The sequence below is a fragment of the Furipterus horrens genome, unplaced genomic scaffold (genome assembly GCF_987537825.1).
Source record: "Furipterus horrens unplaced genomic scaffold, mFurHor1.1.pri manual_scaffold_10, whole genome shotgun sequence".
Classification (NCBI taxonomy): domain Eukaryota; kingdom Metazoa; phylum Chordata; class Mammalia; order Chiroptera; family Furipteridae; genus Furipterus; species Furipterus horrens.
This window is the reverse complement of record NW_028327180.1, coordinates 37,813,630-37,831,870: the sequence shown is the minus strand read 5'-3', so window position 1 is coordinate 37,831,870 and position 18,241 is coordinate 37,813,630. Positions and strand designations below refer to the sequence as shown.

Below are 18,241 nucleotides of genomic sequence, written 5' to 3'. Positions count from 1 at the left end.
CCTCCCATCCCCACCCCCACCCCAATCAGCAAGCTACTGCTGCTATTTTAGGAGCTTCCCACCCACCCTCCTCCCCAAACACACATACACATACACTTCCTTCCTGGCTGTGTCAGGAGCCCACTTCCTGACTAGGTCTCACTCTCTCCCTTTGGGGTGGGGCAGACAACTTGCATGTCTGAGGGCTTCTTCACCAGCCCCGGGGGCCGAGACCCTGACCTTGGTCCTGTCTGTCCTTTCCCCAAAGCGAAACAGGCGACATAGTTTGCAGATTCTAGTTCAAAATGAAAATACAGGACTCCTTGTTAAAAAACTGTTAGGAATTTGAAGATGGCAGGCACAGGGCAGTAAGTCATGGGTGGGACCCTTCCAAGGTCAAGGCCCTGGGTGACTGCACAGGTCTCAGCCCATGAAGGTGCCACCTCCCTAAGCACCTGGGTCTCTTCCCCAAACCTCATGGTATTATGAACTTTTTATTTATTTTATTATGGTGAAATATACATAATATAAAATCTACCATCTTGCCCTGGCTGGGTAGCTCAGTTGGTTAGTGGGTCATCCTGATACAAGTCTGTGGTTTGATCCCCAGTCAGGGCACATACAAGAATCATCCAATGAATGCATCAATAAGTGGAACAAGAAATTGATCTCTCTCTCTCTCTCTCTCTCTCTCTCTCTCTCTCTCTCCCTCTCTCTCCTCCACTTCCTCTCTCTTTCTCCCCCTCTTCCTCTCTCTTTCTCAAATTGATAAATAAACATTAAAAAAAATCAACTTTAGCTTCTTAACCATTTCTAAGTGTACAACCTGGTGGCATTAAATACACTCACATTATTATTTAACCATCCCTACCATCCATTTCCAGAACTTTCTCATATCCAGAATCTTCCCAATCTAAAACTCTGTCCCTATTAAACACTATATCACCATCCCCTGGCTCCCACCACCCACTTTCTGTCTCTATGGATCTGACTCTTCTAGGGACCTCCCATGAGCAGAATAACAGTATTTGTCCTTCTGTGTCTGACTTATGTCACTCGCCTAATGTCCTCAAGATTCATGCATATTTCTCTGGCCAGAAAGTTCAGTTGGTTAGAGCATTGCCCTGATACACCAAGGTTGCCGGTTCAGTCCCCGGTCAGGGCACATACAAGAATCAACCAGGCTTTGATTTGATTCACCATTGCTTGTTAAGAAAACAGTTTGTCAAGGGCTGTTGAATGAATTACTAGAAAATGGGATTTCTGTGTGGCCTGGTTATTTGGAAACTGTACAATCTTCATTGGAACAACTTTATTCAAAATATGATGAAATGGGTATCCTCTTCACAGTTTTGATTACTGATGCCACTTTGGAGAATGGATTAATACATCTGAGAAGTAGAGATACCACAATGAAGGAAATGATGTATATATCCAAAGTAAAAGACTTTTTAAACAAGTATATATCATCAGCTAAGAATGTATAGATTTTAATACTGGTCTAATAAATATTTGCCTTTAAAAAAAAAAAAAGAATCAACCAATGAATGCATCAATAAGTGGAACAAATCAATGTCTCTCTCTCTCTCTCTCTCTCTCTCATATTAATAAATAAAAAATATAAAAACCAATGCTTAAAAAAAAGTTTATTCACACTGTAGCAGGTGTTCCGTCTTTTTTAAGGCTAATATTCCATTGTGTGGATGAGCCAGATTTTGTTTGTCCGTCCATCTGTCCATGGCTATTGTGAATCACACTGCTACGAGTATTAATGTACAAGCCCTTGTTTTGAGTCCCTCCTTTCAATCTTTTGGATACCTACCAAAAAGCATAAGCATAATCTTTAATAGCCACTCTTCTGTTAGCCATCTAGCTTAATTTCAGCCTCTGCCTGATTGTAACAGTGCAACATATCCTATGCCAAGAAAAACCAGAACAAACTCAGAAGACGTCAGAGCGTGAAGAAGAGAGAAACTCATCCGTTTTCTCATCCTCCCACGTCACTCCTGTTCCCACTGTGGCGTGTTTTTCTCAGGGCGGGGGCTGGGTAGGGGACCTATGACTGCTTTGTTTCCTGGGTGCAGCCAGGTGGACCTCCCCCCACCCACACCCCCCACTGCAGGTCCCTGCTCTCAGACTGAAAAGCCTCACATACCATTTATCTTCTGGCAAGAGAGGGAATCAACCGAGGTGTCCAACAAGAGAGGACTGAGAATGCAGGCAGTGGGTCAGCCCTGGCAATTTCATGAGAGCATTGCAGATGGACCAAGGCAGAAGAATTGACCATCTGCATGGCCTTTGTTGAAAGCTATTATGTGTGTTTAAAAAAACAAAGTTTAAAAGGTGGAAGGGTCTCTCCTCTGGCCACACAGATATTGTGTGGTTGCACACAGATGCTGGGTTTCTCCACACTGAGTCAGAAGCTACTGACATTATTGGGAGCCTTGCAATGGCGTAGTCTGCTTTCTGGGGAACAGTTGAGGAGGAGAGACTTTTTTGCTCAGCCTTTTAATTAAAAAAAAAAATGATTTGAGAGAGAGAGAGAAAAGGAGAGATACATATAGAGAGAAACATGTATTTGTTGTTCCACTTATTTATACATTTATTGGTTGCTTTCTTTTATGTGCCCTGACCGGAAATCAAACCCACACCTTGGCATATGGGGATGATGCTCTAACCAATTGAGCTATCCAGTCTGAGCCGCGCAGCCTTTTAGAAGCTTTGAATTTTGAACCATGTAAATATATTTCCTATAAAAACATAAATAAAAGTAAAACTATTTTGAGAAAACAGAACCAATAGCCTTGGTTTGGTCTCCATACCTCAATGCTGTACTTTTTTATATCAAGCATTCACTATAATCTTTTTTCCCCAAAATTATGAGAGAAAGTTTATTGAGAAAGTTACAGAGGTAGTAGAAGTGAGTCAGCTGGGCTGTGTAGGCTTGGGAAACAAGTTAGAGTGACAAAAGTAGGGCCCTTGGAGTTTAGGAGAGGGAAAAGCAGAGGTAACAAGCTTGGGGCAAAGAAGAGGGGAAGAGGAAAAGGAAAGGAAAGGCGAGGGCATGCTCTGAGAAGGTGAGCATGCCTAGTTGACCATAATCTTTATATCCAGTCTCCTCTGGCTGCACTTTGAGGATACTTTCTGTTTTTCACTAATATAATTAATGCAGGGATGGACCTCTATAGACAGACTTTGCTATCTTTCATATTGTTTACTTAGATCCTTAGAAGGAGAATTCCTCCCTCCCTTCCTTCCTTCTCTCCTTTTATCAACATTTATTTGAGCATCTACTGAATGCTAAGCCCTGAGTTGGGCACTGGGGACACAACAGAAGAAAAAACAGACACAGATGCCTTTTTCGTGGAGCTCACTGTGTAGACTGGTGCTTCTGAAACTTTCCCATTGATGGACATGTTCTCCATCCGTGACATTCAATATGGGAGCCGCCAGTCCCACATGGCTCTTGAGCACTTGAGACCATTGTAACTGAAGAACTAAATCTTAAATTTTATTGACTTTTAATCTATTCACTTTAATTTAATAAGTACCCATGTGGGGCTAATGGTTCCATATTGGAGAGCTAGGGGCTGGAATTCATGGTTCCCTGGTGGGAGCGCTTTTAAGACCATTGATTCCTGTGGTTGAGTTATTTTCCAAACAGGTCGTGTGTCTCAAGCCAACCAGAAAGTGAGGGAGCCTGAAGTCTGTGCTTGGTGGCACTCAAAGGCTTCCCCCCACCCTCACAGAAGCCATCCTCTGGGTTGGGAATTATTTTTATTCCACTTGTTATGCATCCTTCAATTCATCAGACAGCATGAATGACAGCTGGGAACCCAGTGGACAAAAGCAGGGGTTCCTGTCCTGGAAAGCGGATGAAATATGGGGAAGACAGATGATAAACAAGGAAAGAGTTCAATAAAATTATGTAAGAAATAGTGTGATGGGACGAGGGTGCATGAAGTAGGGACTTTGGCTGGGGGTGGGTGGTCAGGGAGGGCTCTCTAAAGAGGTGACATTTGAGAGGATGCCTGAAGATGAGAAGGCAGCCATGTGGCTATCTGGGGATAGGGCATTCAGGCAGGAGGTGCAGCTCATGCAAAAGCTTTAAAGTAGGAATTAACCTGGCAAGGCCAGTGTGGCAGCTGAGCCCAGGTCAGAGGGCCAGAGCTGTGGGCCAGAGGAAACCAGCCCTGGGGAATGTCTACTCTTGAGCCTGGGTCTTCTCTCCAGGCAGCAGATTGGAGGAATGGGGCCCTGGGGGAGGGCTGGCGGGGAAGCCCAGAGCCTCAAGCTTATCTCTGTAAATGTAGCTAAAGATTAGAGTCCTTAGGAAGTAGCAGGTGTGAGGCTGAGATGGGGACTGACTGCTGGGGTTGGGGCATTTTGAACTGGAAAATGGATGCAGGCAAGGGGAAAGGCATATACAAAGACAGGAGGCCTGGAAGGGAGACTGTCCAACTGTCGTCGTCGTCGTCGTCGGCAGCCGTCCGTCTCGAGAGACGATGGTGTAGCTTCTTAAGAGTCTATCTGCACCGCCGAGAATGGCTGTGCAGTCCGACTCGGGAGTGACACAGTATCTGTCTCCTCCCGTGTTGAATCGACATCTTGCGATGACGCTGGAGTGTCCTCTCCAGTGAAGCTGAAGCTACAGAGCCTGGGCAGGGTGATATGGAGGCTCTGCTGTTGCCCATGCAGCAGACCCCCCCTCTCTTCGCAGCTGAAGGGTCCAAGGGAAAGACTGTCCAACTAATTCAGTCTTAACTCTAGCTGGACCCCGTTCGCCTCTGCAGCCTTTCTGCCTCTGTTAACTGTTACCTCCTCAGAAAGGCCTGCCTTGGCCACCCCAGTCAACTTCAGCCATACCCCCCGTTTTGTTCCCAGGCTTTATCCTCTCCCTGCAGCGTGAGCAGAGCTGGGAAGGATTGGGGTAAGGAGTGCGAGGAACCTGCCTCAGGCACAAAATATAAGGAACGCAAAAAACTCAGCTACCAGAATTCATAGTACTTTCATGCAATATTTTATAAGATAAACGCCCACCTGCCTTGGAAACTTTGGGAGAGGAAAGATCAATGAGAATGGTCAGCGACTGCTTGAGCTTTTGTGTCACCACGGCCTGTGCGTGACAAACACATTCTTCAAGTGCAAAGAGATCCACCAGGTGTCATGGAGGCACCCCCGCTCCCGCCATTGGCACCAGCTTGACCTCGTCATCACCAGAAGAACGGATATTGGCAGCACCCTCCTCACCCGCAGCTACCACAGTGCAGACTGCGACACGGACCATGCCCTCGTGGTAAGCACGGTGCGCATAATGCCGAAGAGGTTGCACCACTCCAAGATGAAGGGTCGCCCACGCATCAACACCAGTTGTGCCAGCAACCCAGTTAAGACCCAGCAATTCATCAACAAGATGGAAGATGCACTCGGCGAGGGAGTGGCGGCAGATGACATTATCGAATCCAATTGGCCACGTCTCCGCGACGCCATATACAACTCCGCCATTATTGCTTACGGGAAGAAAGAGCGGAAGAACGCTGACTGGTACGAGGCTCACTGGGAAGAAATGGAACCCGTGATCGAGGCTAAGAGGAAGGCCCTACTGGCTTACAAGGTCACGCCCACTCCCAGTACACTTCAAGCTCTACGGGCTGCCAGGAACAAAGTCCAGAAGACCGCCCGCCACTGTGCCAACACCTATTGGCTAAACCTGTGCAGAAGCATTCAGGAAGCCGCCGATATAGGCAATGCACGAGGAATGTATGAGGGTATCAAGAAGGCAACAGGCCCAATCCCCTCCAAGATCGCCCCCCTTAAGTCCAAGACAGGTGAGGTCATCACTGACCAGGAACAGCAAATGCGGCGGTGAACCGAGCACTACCTCGAGCTGTACGGAACGAAGAACACCGTAACAGACACTGCTCTTAAAGCCATCCCAGACCTACCAGTCATGGAGGAGCTAGACACCCCACCTACTGCGGCAGAGCTCGGCAAAGCCATCGACCGCCTTGCTTGCGGGAAAGCACCAGGAAGCGACGGAATCCCTCCAGAAATCCTAAAGAGCGGGAAACCAGTCCTGCTACAGCCGCTCCACCATCTACTCTGTCTCTGCTGGAAGGAGGGTTACATCCCCCAGGATATGAGAGACGCCAACATTATCACCATGTACAAGAACAAAGGAGACCGCAGCGACTGCAACAACTACCGGGGCATCTCTCTCCTCAGCGTCGTCGGCAAAGTATTCACCCGGGTCGCTCTTGCCCGCCTGCAGACCCTTGCTTCCCACGTCTACCCAGAGTCCCAGTGTGGCTTCAGAGCTGGCCGATCAACAGTGGACATGATCTTCTCCCTACGCCAGCTGCAGGAGAAGTGTCACGAGCAGCATAAACCACTCTACCTCGCCTTTATCGACCTCACGAAGGCGTTTGATCTGGTCAGTCGAAGCGGACTCTTCAGCTTGCTACGGAAGATTGGCTGTCCACCACATCTGCTTGCTGTGGTCATGTCCTTTCACGACAACATGCACAGCACGGTGTCCTACAACGGCGCAACCTCTGAGGCCTTCCCAGTCAGCAGCGGAGTAAAGCAGGGCTGCGTCCTTGCGCCTACGCTGTTCGGAATCTTCTTCTCCATGCTCCTCCAATATGCCTTTAAGGACTGCAGCGAGGGTGTCTTCATTCACACCAGATCCGATGGCAAGCTCTACAACCTGGCCCGTCTACGAGCCAAGACCAAAGTCAAAGAGGTGCTCATCCGTGAGATGCTCTTTGCCGACGACGCAGCTTTGACATCACACTCCGAAGAGGGACTCCAGCAGCTAGTCACTTGCCTTTCCCACGCATGCAAGGAGTTCGGACTAGCCATCAGCCTGACGAAGACGAATGTTATGGCTCAAGGCACGGGGACTCCCCCATGCATCACCATCGACGGATACACCCTGGAGGTTGTCAACGACTTCACTTACCTCGGGTCCACCATCTCGAGCTCTCCGTCAGTCGACTTGGAGGTCAACCGGAGAATCGCCAGGGCAGCCACAGTTATGGCCAGACTGAACCGGCGAGCGTGGAACAATTCCAGCCTCACTGAGAAAACCAGACTGCGCATCTACCAAGCCTGCGTACTCAGCACTCTCCTCTATGGCAGCGAGACGTGGACCACCTACGCAAGGCACGAAAGGAAACTCAACAGCTTCCACATGGGGTGCCTGCAACGCGTCCTGCATGTCGCCTGGCAGGATAAGGTCCCCAACACCGAGGTGCTGAAGCGAGCCAATATGAGCAGTTTGCATGCAGTTCTTAGCGAGAGACGCCTCAGGTGGCTCGGCCATGTCAAAAGAATGGATGCAGGCCGTATCCCCAAAGACCTCCTCTATGGCGAGCTAGCAGAAGGCAAGAGGATGACAGGGCGCCCAAAACTGCGGTTCAAAGACATCTGCAAAAAGGACATGACACAATGCTCCATCAATCTCAACACATGGGAAGTTCAAGCAGACGACCGCCTAGCCTGGAGGCTCGCGGTCAGGCAAGGTACGTCACGGGCAGAGGCTGCGCGCAACGAGGAGGCGGTCCAGAAAAGATCGAGGCGGAAGCAGCGTCAACAGCAGCAACAACGGCCATCTGCCTTCACCTGTACCAAGTGCGGCAGGGATTGTCACACCCAAATCGGACTGCACAGCCATTCTCGGCGGTGCAGATAGACTCTCAGGAAGCTACGCCATCGTCTCTCGAGACGGACGGCTGCCGACGACGACGACGACGACGAAACGTGCAAAAGAATCCAAGAGGAACAAAATATCATGGCTTTTTAAAAAATACCTTATTTATTTTTAGAGAGAGGGTAAGGGAGGGACAAAGACAGGGTTAGAAACATCGATGTGAGAGATTGGTCGCCTCTTCCACGTGCCCCGGCGCAGTGGAACCACAGCGACTCAGGCGTGTGACCCTGACTGGGAATTGAACCTGCTTTGCTGGACGATGCCCAACCAGCTGAGCTACACTGATCAGAGCCAAAATATCATGATTTTAAATAAAGGCAGGATCAGCCCCTGCACTTGCACAATAATGTCTCATTCGCCTCCCTTTAGTCTTGGCCCGGAAGTGAGTAAAAGAAGGAATGAATGATGAGGGAATTCGTCTCCTGAAAGCGAAAGCTGGAGCCTGGAGCCCCTCTGGCCTGTGCGCGGGCCTGCGCGTCACTTCCGGGGCGGTGGCGGGAGCGAGGCTGACTTCCGCCCTCGGGGGAGAGGCGACGGCGGAGGAGGCGGCGGTGAAGGAGGCTGGGCCGTGGTTCCTAGGGACTGGCGGACGCACGGGCGGAGGGCCGAGAACCATGGAGTGCGGCCCCGGGACTGGGGTGCGCGGGCCGCGGGGGTGAGTGCCGAACTGGTTCGGGCGCGGCGGCCTAGGTGCCGCCCTTGGCCGTTTGGGGAGTCGGGCCCGGCCGCGAGGCTGGGGCAGCTCGGTCGGACGACCCCGAGATCTTGCACTCCCGGGGCGGCCGCGATGCCGGCCGGAGGTACCCCGGACCAGAGGCAAGGAGCGCGGGACAGCGTCCCGACTCCGGCAGAGCCCTGTCCGGCCTTCAGCCTCCCGACGTGGGGTGGGCGCTCACTCTCCTGTGACGCGACCCCCATCACTGTCCCCCTTACATTCAACCGTCGGATATGGTGCGGTGAATGCCCTCTCTCTTAGGATGCGGTCCCCGCCTTCCAGGGTAGTACGCAGCCTGAGCCTTGGACTCTGCTTCTGCCCCGGAACCAGCCCCCCAGCCCAACACCCGGGCCTGCTGCTGCAGCAGCCCGTAGCTGAGCCCTGCTTCCTTAACGTCTCCCAGACGCCTCCGTTGGCTTCTCGGCTTCCGCTCCAGTTTAAGGAACTCCCACTGCCCCTAACCCCCTACCCCAGCCCAGGACTCCTTTGCGGCTCTGTTTTCTCCAGGATAAAGTCCAATCTATGCAGCCGGGCTCATGGGCGCGGCCTGACCCTGACCTCCGGGATCCCTCTGCTCTCCTCTTCCTCCCAATGTTAGCTCTAGCCAGGACCCGCAGTTCCTAAAACGCGCTGTCCCCTCTGGGGTTTTGCTCATGCTCTTTCTTCCCTATCCCTGTCACTTGGCCAATTTCTCTCCACCTTTCAGACTGCATCTTCTTCCAGGCAGCTCTTCCACCCTGACTGGCTGGGTGAGGTGCTTTCAGAGTCGTCCTCGGCTATTGCAGTTGCCTTGTTTCCTTGTTGGTCATCTTAACACCTCCAGCCCACATGGGACCTGGCAGCAGGGTGCTCAGTGTATGTGCTTGTGTTTGGAATCACTGGGGCTTTGGTGCCAGGGGTATGTGCCCAGTGAGTGAGGCACCTGGACATGCACTGCCCAGTCTGAGGCCTGGCTCTTGGGACACATTCAGTGACATATATAAATGACGAACAAGAGGTCCTAGATGCATGTGGCCCCGAGAAGAGACTGCCCTCCTTCCCTGTCAAACCTCACAGACTCTAGCTTTCCCATTTCCTCTTTTCCCCTTGTCATTTGCCCATTAGTCCAGCCGTTGTTTATTGAACAAAAGCAGATAGTAGTTCTGCCTTTGTGGAGTTTTCCTTTCGTTGGAACCTGGAACCATGAGATCACGGTAGGCACCGCGGTGGGGAAATCTGATTAGGTTTGGAAGGCCTCTCTGATGGCACTGAAATGGGATCTGAATGGTGGAAAGGACAGGGCAAGGACTGTCAAATAACATTGGGGAGGGGGTCCCCAGGAGGAGAATTACAGGGGCTCTGGTCATCTATGGAGAGTGAGGGGGAGTGGAGTACCAGATGAGTGAGGCTGGAGAGGTTGCCCCAGCTGACTGCTGACCTGGCAGGCTCTGGCGAGGGATTTGATATCTATTCTGAAAATAGTGGGAGGCCACTGGGGCATCCCAAAAGGGAGGTGGCATGATCAGCTTTGTGTTGTGAAAAGATCTTTTGGCTGCTGGGGGATGTGGGAAAGAATGGCCTGGAGTAATGGTGGCCAAGGGGGGAGCAGCAAGGAAGGAAACTGCTGAAGTCTAGGTGATGACAGAAGAGAGGACCAGGTGGCAGTTAGAGAGAGGAAGAGCCAGCAGGGAGGAGTCAAGGACCACCGCACCCAGGTTTCTGGCTTGGTCAGTGAGGTGTGACACCCTTGGTGTGGGCCTGCATCCTCAGGGTTGACCGCTGACTCTCAGCCAGGTCTTCCTCTCAAAACCAGCTTTCACAGTGCTGCCCAGACTTCAAATACTTCAGTTCCTCCTTGCACCAGCAGACTATCACTTGTTGGGGCCTGGACCTCTTTGAGAATATGTTGGTTGACATTTGGTGCAGATAATTCTTTTATTTTATTTTTTAAAGATTTTACTTATTTATTTTTAGAAGGGCAGGGAAGGGAGGAAGAAAGAGAGAGGGAGAGAAACACCTTATCGGTTGCCTCTCACATGCCCTCAGTTGGGGACCTGGCCGCAACCTAGTCATGTACCCAACCAGGAATTGAACTGGTGACCTTTCAACTTGCATGCCTGCACCGGATCCACTGAGCCACACCAGTCAGAGCGATAATTCTTTCTTGGTTGGTGTGTGTGTGTGTGTGCTGTGGGGTTTTAAGCAGCATCCCTGGCCTCTATCCTCTCGATGCCAAGAGCTCCCTTCCCCAGTCTTCATAACCAAAAATGTCTCTAGATATTGGCAAGTGTCCCCGGTGAGGGCCGACTCTCCTGCATCTGAGAACCAGTACAATAGATCTTCTCTGAAAAATACTTGCGCATAAAGTGCATATCCTGCCTGGGAGTTCAGGGACTCCTGGAAGCTGTCCATGTCTCCACCTTGGCATTTGCAGCTCCCACTCCTCTGTGTGCCCTGAATCTGGGTGACAGCTGGATGTGGCTCTCTCCATCCCTTACTCTCAGGTCACAAGTCTGGAGGGAGCAAGTGTGTTCTGGGCCTCGTATTGCTCTGACCTTCTCTGAATTCGCATGTCCGTGGCCCAGTGGTGTTCAAATGCTGTGGCTTCAAACTGAACACGATAAGGTGCTCTGCTGCTAAAGCTGAGTGGCTTGTGTCTCCCTTGGTCCAGTCTGTTGGGAAAGTGTAGTAAGTGGTCAGCTTTCTTCAAATGTCTGTTTTTTCCCAGTTTCTCTGTTTGCAGCTCTGTATACGATTGCATTTGCTTTAGCAATTTAGCTGTAGTCAATTTAATACAGTATTTCACTACACTGCCAAAAGGAAGACTATTTGAGCTTTTGTTCTGAGCCATGTCCCCTGCCTACCCCTAAACCCTCATCTAATTTACTATCCCTGTGAAGTGAGTGGTGTCTTTGTTGATGGATGAGGAAACTGAGGCCCTGGGACGGTAAGCCACTTGGCCTGAGTTCCCAGACCCTGAAGTTTGCAGAGTTGGAAGAGGAGCTCCAGCTCCCTCTAACCCCTACCCCCTCAGCAGCCTGTCGCCTGGGTCTGGCACCCAGCACAGGGGAGAGCCATTGTTTAGCTCTTAGCCTGAGATGTATCCTGCTTTTGTTCTTAGAGCCTTTGTTTGTTGTGTTTCCTCTGCCTTTGCTCCTCTGTCTCTGAACATCATAGTCCTGCCGCATGTCCTGAGGTGGGCCTAGCCCCCATCAACATGTACTTGGGTCCCTCTGGTCCTCGGCTGCTCTGTGTCACCTGAAGGTGGCAGCTGGCTCCTTGAAGGATAGCATAGAGCCGGGGGTGGGGAGAGTCTGGGCCAGATTTGCGGACAGAGGCATGGGTTTCCCTGGGCCCAGGGCAGGGGGAAGAGAGCTAGGGTGGGCCAGGGGTTTGCTTGCCCAGCAGAAACATCTGGCCAGGCTGACAAATGTACTTAAACGGCAAGAGTCAGTGACTACAAGCTGAGGAAGGGTGGTAGCAGGTGGGACAGGTCAGCTTTGGGTCCCACAGAGGTCACTTGGGAGTTACGTGGTCGTCTTGGAGGGCAAGCTGGGCTTGCAGGTCCATGGGGCGGAAGATGGAGCAGTCTGACCAGGAGAATGGGAACTGGGTTTTGAGGAAGACCAAGAGCCTTGCTAGATAGGGTCCCAGCTCTGGTGTTACCCCGGGGGATCTTACTTGTCTGTTTTTTGCAGGGCTTCACTGTGCACACCATGGAGATGTGAGGCTGCGAGGCTCCCGAGGGCTCAGCTTGGACCACGATGGGGCTGGGCTGCTGCCTCCTAACAGGGCTCTTGTCTGGGGCAGTGGCTGGGGGTTGCCCCTCCCCACCCATATTTCGGAGCACCCCCACCCCTCCCTTGCTGAGTGAGGCCTGCCCCAGGGCCCGGTGCCCACCATGAACGGCCTATCCGTGACTGAGCTGTGCTGCCTCTTCTGCTGCCCTCCCTGCCCTGGTCGCATTGCTGCCAAGCTCGCCTTTCTGCCTCCAGAGCCCACCTACTCGCTGGTGTCTGAGCCTGAGCCCAGGCCTGGTGGGGCCGGGACCAACCCCATAGGGACCCTGCGGACCTCCACAGGCACCGCCGGGCGGTGGAAGCTCCACCTGATGGAGCGCTCTGATTTTCAGTACAGCCAGCGCGAGCTGGACACTGTTGAGGTCTTCCTGACCAAGAGCAGCCGGGGCAACCGCATTGCCTGCATGTATGTGCGCTGCGTGCCTGGAGCCAGGTTAGCCTCAAAGACTCAACTCATCAGACAGACCGGAAGCCTGGAAGGATGGAGGGGGACAGGATCCGGGGAGTATCTTGTGCTCATTCTCAGGGTCCCTGGAGTGCCAGAGCAGTTTGAAAGCCTATTGGCTGCCTGGAGATTCTTCTTGCCAAGGGCTGGCAGAGCAGAGCCACCAACAGTGGGCCTCACTCTGCTGATGGGACTCTGCCCAGCTACCCTGGACCCTTATTGCCAGGCGCCCTTCCATGTGCAGCTCCGAGGAGCCCTCTCAGCACCCTGTCTTGCAGATGAAGACCCCCAAGGCACAGGGAAGTAGCTTCAAGTGGCTGTGTTACAGCACTTGCTCAACAATGAGCAGGGTCTCTCAGGTGCTCAGTGCTTGGTGCCCAGTGAAGTCTTGGTACCTGAGACCAGCTATTGTCTCATGCTCAGTCTGGCTCCCCATTGACAGGGCACCTCAGGGCCTGCAAGCAGAGCTATTCCCTGAGCCTGAGGGGTGGGGCAGAGGTGGACCTTCCAGGTGCTTCTGCCTCAAACCAGGCAGGTTTTGACTCCAGGTCTAAATCCAAAGGGCGAGCTCTCAACTTTTCCTCTGGGCCAGTCTGGGATGGTGGCAGTGGGGAGCTGGGACCCAGTGGTGTTAGAGGAAGAGGACGCCTGGTTGCCTGCTGTTGGCAGGACCTGGGCAGGCCTTGCTAGCAGCAGCTTAGCGGGGCTGCCGTGGGACACAAGGGCTGAAATGAATGCCAAGGTCATTTTCTGCAGGAGAGGGAGACCCACACCACTGTGAATAGGGGTTGGCTTTATTTGCCTGTGAAGCAGAAGCAGGGGCCAGCTGTGTAGAGGAGAGGGGATAGCCCTGCCAACGGACAAGCTGTCTTATTCTCTGAGAAGGCCTTGAGCAATGGTCCCATTGCCTGACATCCTTAGGGGTTGTTGGAGTCCCTCCCAAAGGAGCAGACCCAAGGAGAGGTGGCTAGGCCCACCCTGTGCTTAGAACACAACCAATGGACCCAGTGCTCCCTTCCACAGAGGGAAGTCTGAGGTTTTGCTGGCTGTCCCTTGTCTGAGACCACACAGAGGGGAGGAGCTGGGCCACTTTGTGGCACAGGCAGCCTGTCACACTCGTCAGTACTCTTGTTCCTTCATGGGTTGGAGTGTAAGTAGCCACTTACTTCCTTGCCCTCTGACCTGTGTCCCCCTACCCCTTTAGGTACACAGTCCTCTTCTCACATGGCAATGCGGTGGACCTGGGCCAGATGAGCAGCTTCTACATTGGCCTGGGCACACGCATCAACTGTAACATCTTCTCCTATGACTACTCGGGCTATGGCGTCAGCTCGGGCAGGCCCTCCGAGAAGAACCTCTATGCCGACATTGATGCTGCCTGGCAGGCCCTGCGCACCCGGTGAGCTGTGTGCTGGGGAATTGGTCAACCTGGAGTGTCCCCTTGAGGGGACCAGACCCTGTGAAACAGGGAGGGTTGGAAGGTGCTCACCAGGGACTTGGGCCAGCTTTCCTGGAGAGGGAGGAAGCCTGGGCCAGGTCCTGGTGGGTGGTCCTGCTGGAGAGAGAGCCCTCAACAGCCACAGTGGTCCAGAAGGTGAGGCCTTCAGCTTGGTAATAGGCATGATTGATGTGCGGGCAGTCCTCAAACCTCCCTGGGCAGGGGTAGGGGCGGAGACAGGCTGGAGCTGTCCCCAGGGGAGTGGAGGTTCCACCAGGAGGGAGTGATAAGCAGAGGAGTTGGGCCCAGGAACTAGAATGTAAGGGTTGTGCGTATCAACTGTGGGAGCCCTGAGGCTGAGGGAGCACATGGGGTACAGGGAAGGGCTGGGCTACACTGCCTCAGAGTTCTGGGGATAGGCCTATGAGGAGGGACTTGTGGCCGTGGAGCTTGGCCTCATCTTGGGGGCAGTGGGTGGGGGTGGGACTGCTCTAGGCCTAGAGGGTTCTGTTAGGCAGCTTGGTGCCCAACATAGCTCTGGTGGCCAGTGAGAGGTCAGTGAACCGACATACCCAACATGCTTGACTCAGGACCTCCACCATCCTGATCATCTAGATCGTGGGAAGGACCCCTCCCTCTCTAGTACTCACTCACTGAAGCACATTCACTCAATCTCCGAGCCAGCATTTGCAGCATGCTATTCTGTGCCCAGCACTGCTCTGGAAGGAAGCCAATGTGGACCCTCCTGGAGGTGGCACCCTGCCCACTGCTGGGGGATGCCTCACTTCAGCCCTGCCTGATTGACCTGCTAGACCCTCTCCTTCAGGGCTCAAAGTCAGTCTGCCCCGGGGAAACAAGGCCCATGATGCAGCAGACAGTCCCTATGGCAGGCTCTGGGAGCAGGGTCCCCTGGCGCCAGGGACTTGGGTGGTATGGTATAGGTACATGCTTGCCCTCGGCTGCCTCAGCCCTTCCTGCTGTCACTGCTCCAGCCGGGACTTGCTGGCAGAATCATACTCTGCTGTGGGGTGAAGGCTCTGAACTCTGTCCATCATCCATCTGTCCTGTTACCAGCATTGACTTGCAGAGACCTGGTCCCCCAGCTCCAACAGCTTAGAGGCAGCAGGAGGCTTGGGCCTAAGCAGTGCCTGGGTTTGGGAAGACCAGGGGGAGAGAGCTGCTCCAACTGGCACCTGTTGAGTTTATCCGGTGTAGATGTCCAGGGGCTGCTGAGATGTCCAGGGGCTGCTGGGGATCCCTGCTTGGAGCTCATGACAGGATTGGGCTGGCACTCAGCACAGCAGTGGCCATGGCAACCTGGGAGCAGGCTAGAGAAGAGTGGCCAGGTGGCATCCCTGAGGCCTGGGGTGGACAGGGGTTAACATGGAGTGCTACCAGGACAGGGACAGGTGGAAATACTGCTGTAGACAGGGAGGTGGAGTCTGGCTTCCCAGGTGTGTTCCCCAGGTGACATACAGAATTGCCCTGGCCTCTACCAGGAAGAAGGTGTCCCTTTGGGACTAGGGTCAGATGTGTTGGAGGAGCACCTTGGAGGCCATCTGCATGGGGTGGGTGGCAAGTGGGTTCCTGTGTGATCAGGAACAGGCATGTAAGTGGCTTGGAGTTGGATCAGCTGCGCTGTGGGGGGACCCCAGCAGAGGTGTGTGGGGACGTGGCAGGGCAGGGGAAGGGGCTGGGGCTGAGGCCTGATGGGAGTTGGTGCTGAGGAGAGACTTAGCCACTATGCAGTGAAGGTGCTAGGCGGAGTTAGCACCACCACCCCACCACCCCCAACAGCAGTGAATATTGTACTCACCACTGTTGTACTAAACACCTAATTGAGCATGGGAGACACTAAAGGGTGAGACAGGAACAGCTGCCTCAGTTCCCCATAGCAAAGGGGTACAGGGAGAAAGACAGAGCCACCTCCCCACCCCCCACTGCCAATACTAGGAAGGGCTATCCGAAAGCAGGGACAGGAAAAACAGAAAGGAGAATCTAGGTGTGGCCCTGGTCAAGTGTGTGTAGGGTTGGGGGTTAACAGGGTGACCAGGACAGGTCCCAGGGCTACCCTGCCCCCAGCAGCCTTTGTGGGACCCTCACCAGGTGCACTCTCCATGCATGACCAAGTAGATCCTATTGGAGAAACTCAGGGTAGAGCCAGGTGACCTGGGACGGAGGGTGGGGTGTTGAGATGGGGGGCAACTGTCTTCACACCTGCCCAGGGCCCTGTGTCCCTACTAAGTGGACCTCCTTTGTTGGGGCGGCAAGGGGGTCCCTGGGACCAGCCTAATTGCCTAGAGGCTGTCCGAGGAGAAGGGGGAACTTAACTGCCCAAGGAGAACGGGCTGTGGGAGGTGTGTGTTGTGGTTGCTGCTGACCCTGCCCTGCTGCCAGGTACGGCATCAGTCCGGACAGCATCGTCCTGTACGGGCAGAGCATCGGCACAGTGCCCACTGTGGACCTCGCCTCTCGCTACGAGTGTGCCGCGGTGGTGCTGCACTCCCCGCTCACCTCTGGCATGCGAGTCGCCTTCCCAGACACCAAGAAGACCTACTGCTTCGATGCGTTCCCCAAGTGAGCGCTGGGCGGCCCTGGGTACATGGGCGGGGGCGGGGCCTCGGCGGGGCGGGGGCGTGGAAGCCTGATGCCCCCCACCCTGCAGCATCGAGAAGGTGTCCAAGATCACATCACCGGTGCTTATCATCCACGGCACGGAGGACGAGGTGATCGACTTCTCGCACGGGCTGGCACTCTATGAGCGCTGCCCCAAGGCTGTGGAGCCGCTGTGGGTGGAGGGCGCCGGGCACAACGACATTGAGCTTTACAGCCAGTACCTGGAGCGCCTGCGCCGCTTCATCTCCCAGGAGCTACCCAACCAGCGCGCCTAGTGGAGCTACTGCACTCCGAGCCAAGCCGGGACAGACCTCAGCAATAAGGCAGCACCAGCCCTGGCCTCGGGGGCTGCATGTGAACCCACGGACGCCCAGGCCCACAAGGCAGCAGGTGGGCGATGGGGTAAGAACTGCCTCGACCCAGGGGCTATGGACGATATAAAAGCAACAGAAACGCTCTACTTTCCTTTTGGAAGGAAAACGTGAAAACAAATTAAAGATTTAAAATTTTAGGGCTCCTCTCCTTGCTTTCATGGTTCTTGTGTGCTCTCCCCAGAGTTCAGTGAGTTCTCAGAGGTTGCTGGGCTTGTCCCCAAATCCCCAGGAAAGTTCAGCACAAATGCAAATACCAGTGCCACTCTCTGTGGAAGAGGGGCTTGGGTTCAGGTCCCAGCCAGAGCACCACTTAAAGCTACTGGTTGCCTGGGTGTCGTGATAGCAGGGTGGACAGCATTCGGACCCAAGACCCTCCCTTCCTAGTTTGGGCGCGCCTTCCGAGAGGGTGGTGTGCTCTCTTTCTTTTCAAGGCAGTCCTGGGGTGGGGGGCGGTGTGTGTTTGGCTGCAGTGGGTCTGGCCTTACTCTGCTCTGGGGCCCCATGAGGCACTCTTCAGCTCCCATGATGGATAAGGATACTGGACAATCGCTTCTTACGGTAGATAAGAATGCTGCAATCACAAGGCTGCTCTTTCTGTCCCGCCTGTCCTGGGGGGCGGGCTGCACGGAGGACCAAGACAGCTTCTCGGGGTCATAAGGCGCCGGGCCAGGTCACTTTACAAATGGGGAGGCTGAATCCCGCGAGGAGGGCAGTGGTAGGTTTGAGGGCTTTATGGAGTTTACCCCAGGAAACGGGCCCACCCCGCGGCTGGGTTTCCACAGCACGCCTCAGGGCCTTTGAACTGTGTTCGCGTGGAGTGCTCTTGAGGTTCCGGGTCTCTCTGGAACTCAGCTGCATGCCGAGCTCACCTCCAGGCCCAGAGTGCCTCCTGAGACCTCCTGGGACAAATAACCTATCGTCCACCCCGGGGTCGGGCGGCAGCTTAGCTTGTGTTGGGACTATGCTGTGGCGGGGTAAGTACTTGAACGAGCTGCTTGATTCCATCAGGCCCTCGTGCGCAAGCTCTGGCGTGGCGCGGCCCCTTTAAGTGGGGGGACAGTGCTTCAGCCTTAGGGTGGAGACAAAGGGGCGCAGCCTCCAGGAGCTCGCTTCAATTGCTTGGTCCGGGCAGAAGCGGAAGTGGCGTGCGCTCACCCGGAAGCGGTGGAAGTTTGAGGAGG

General features: G+C 53.9%; 1 protein-coding gene across 2 annotated transcripts; it reads left to right on the top strand.

The window, feature by feature from the left end:
* The first annotated feature begins 8,075 nt into the window (after positions 1-8,075).
* Positions 8,076-17,197, top strand: ABHD17A (abhydrolase domain containing 17A, depalmitoylase). 2 transcript variants are annotated; one of them, XM_090289204.1, is made up of 5 exons: positions 8,284-8,348; positions 12,086-12,620; positions 13,837-14,031; positions 16,468-16,647; positions 16,736-17,197. In XM_090289204.1, exons 2-5 carry the CDS (start codon positions 12,289-12,291, stop codon positions 16,959-16,961), a joined length of 933 nt encoding a protein of 310 aa, XP_090145330.1. In that variant the 5' UTR covers positions 8,284-8,348; positions 12,086-12,288; the 3' UTR covers positions 16,962-17,197. The 2 variants fall into 2 exon arrangements, with proteins under 2 accessions (XP_090145331.1, XP_090145330.1); XM_090289205.1 differs by lacking the exon at positions 12,086-12,620 and having other exon boundaries at positions 8,076-8,348.
* Positions 17,198-18,241: the final 1,044 nt, after the last annotated feature.

Bases quoted from the DNA above. Each gene is read 5' to 3' on its own strand.
- ABHD17A (XM_090289204.1), top strand. From the start codon at position 12,289: ATGAACGGCCTATCCGTGACTGAGCTGTGCTGCCTCTTCTGCTGCCCT. The intron at 14,032-16,467 runs GTGAGCTGTGTG...CCCTGCTGCCAG, and splicing joins TGGCAGGCCCTGCGCACCCG to GTACGGCATCAGTCCGGACA. The intron at 16,648-16,735 runs GTGAGCGCTGGG...CCCACCCTGCAG, and splicing joins TGCTTCGATGCGTTCCCCAA to CATCGAGAAGGTGTCCAAGA.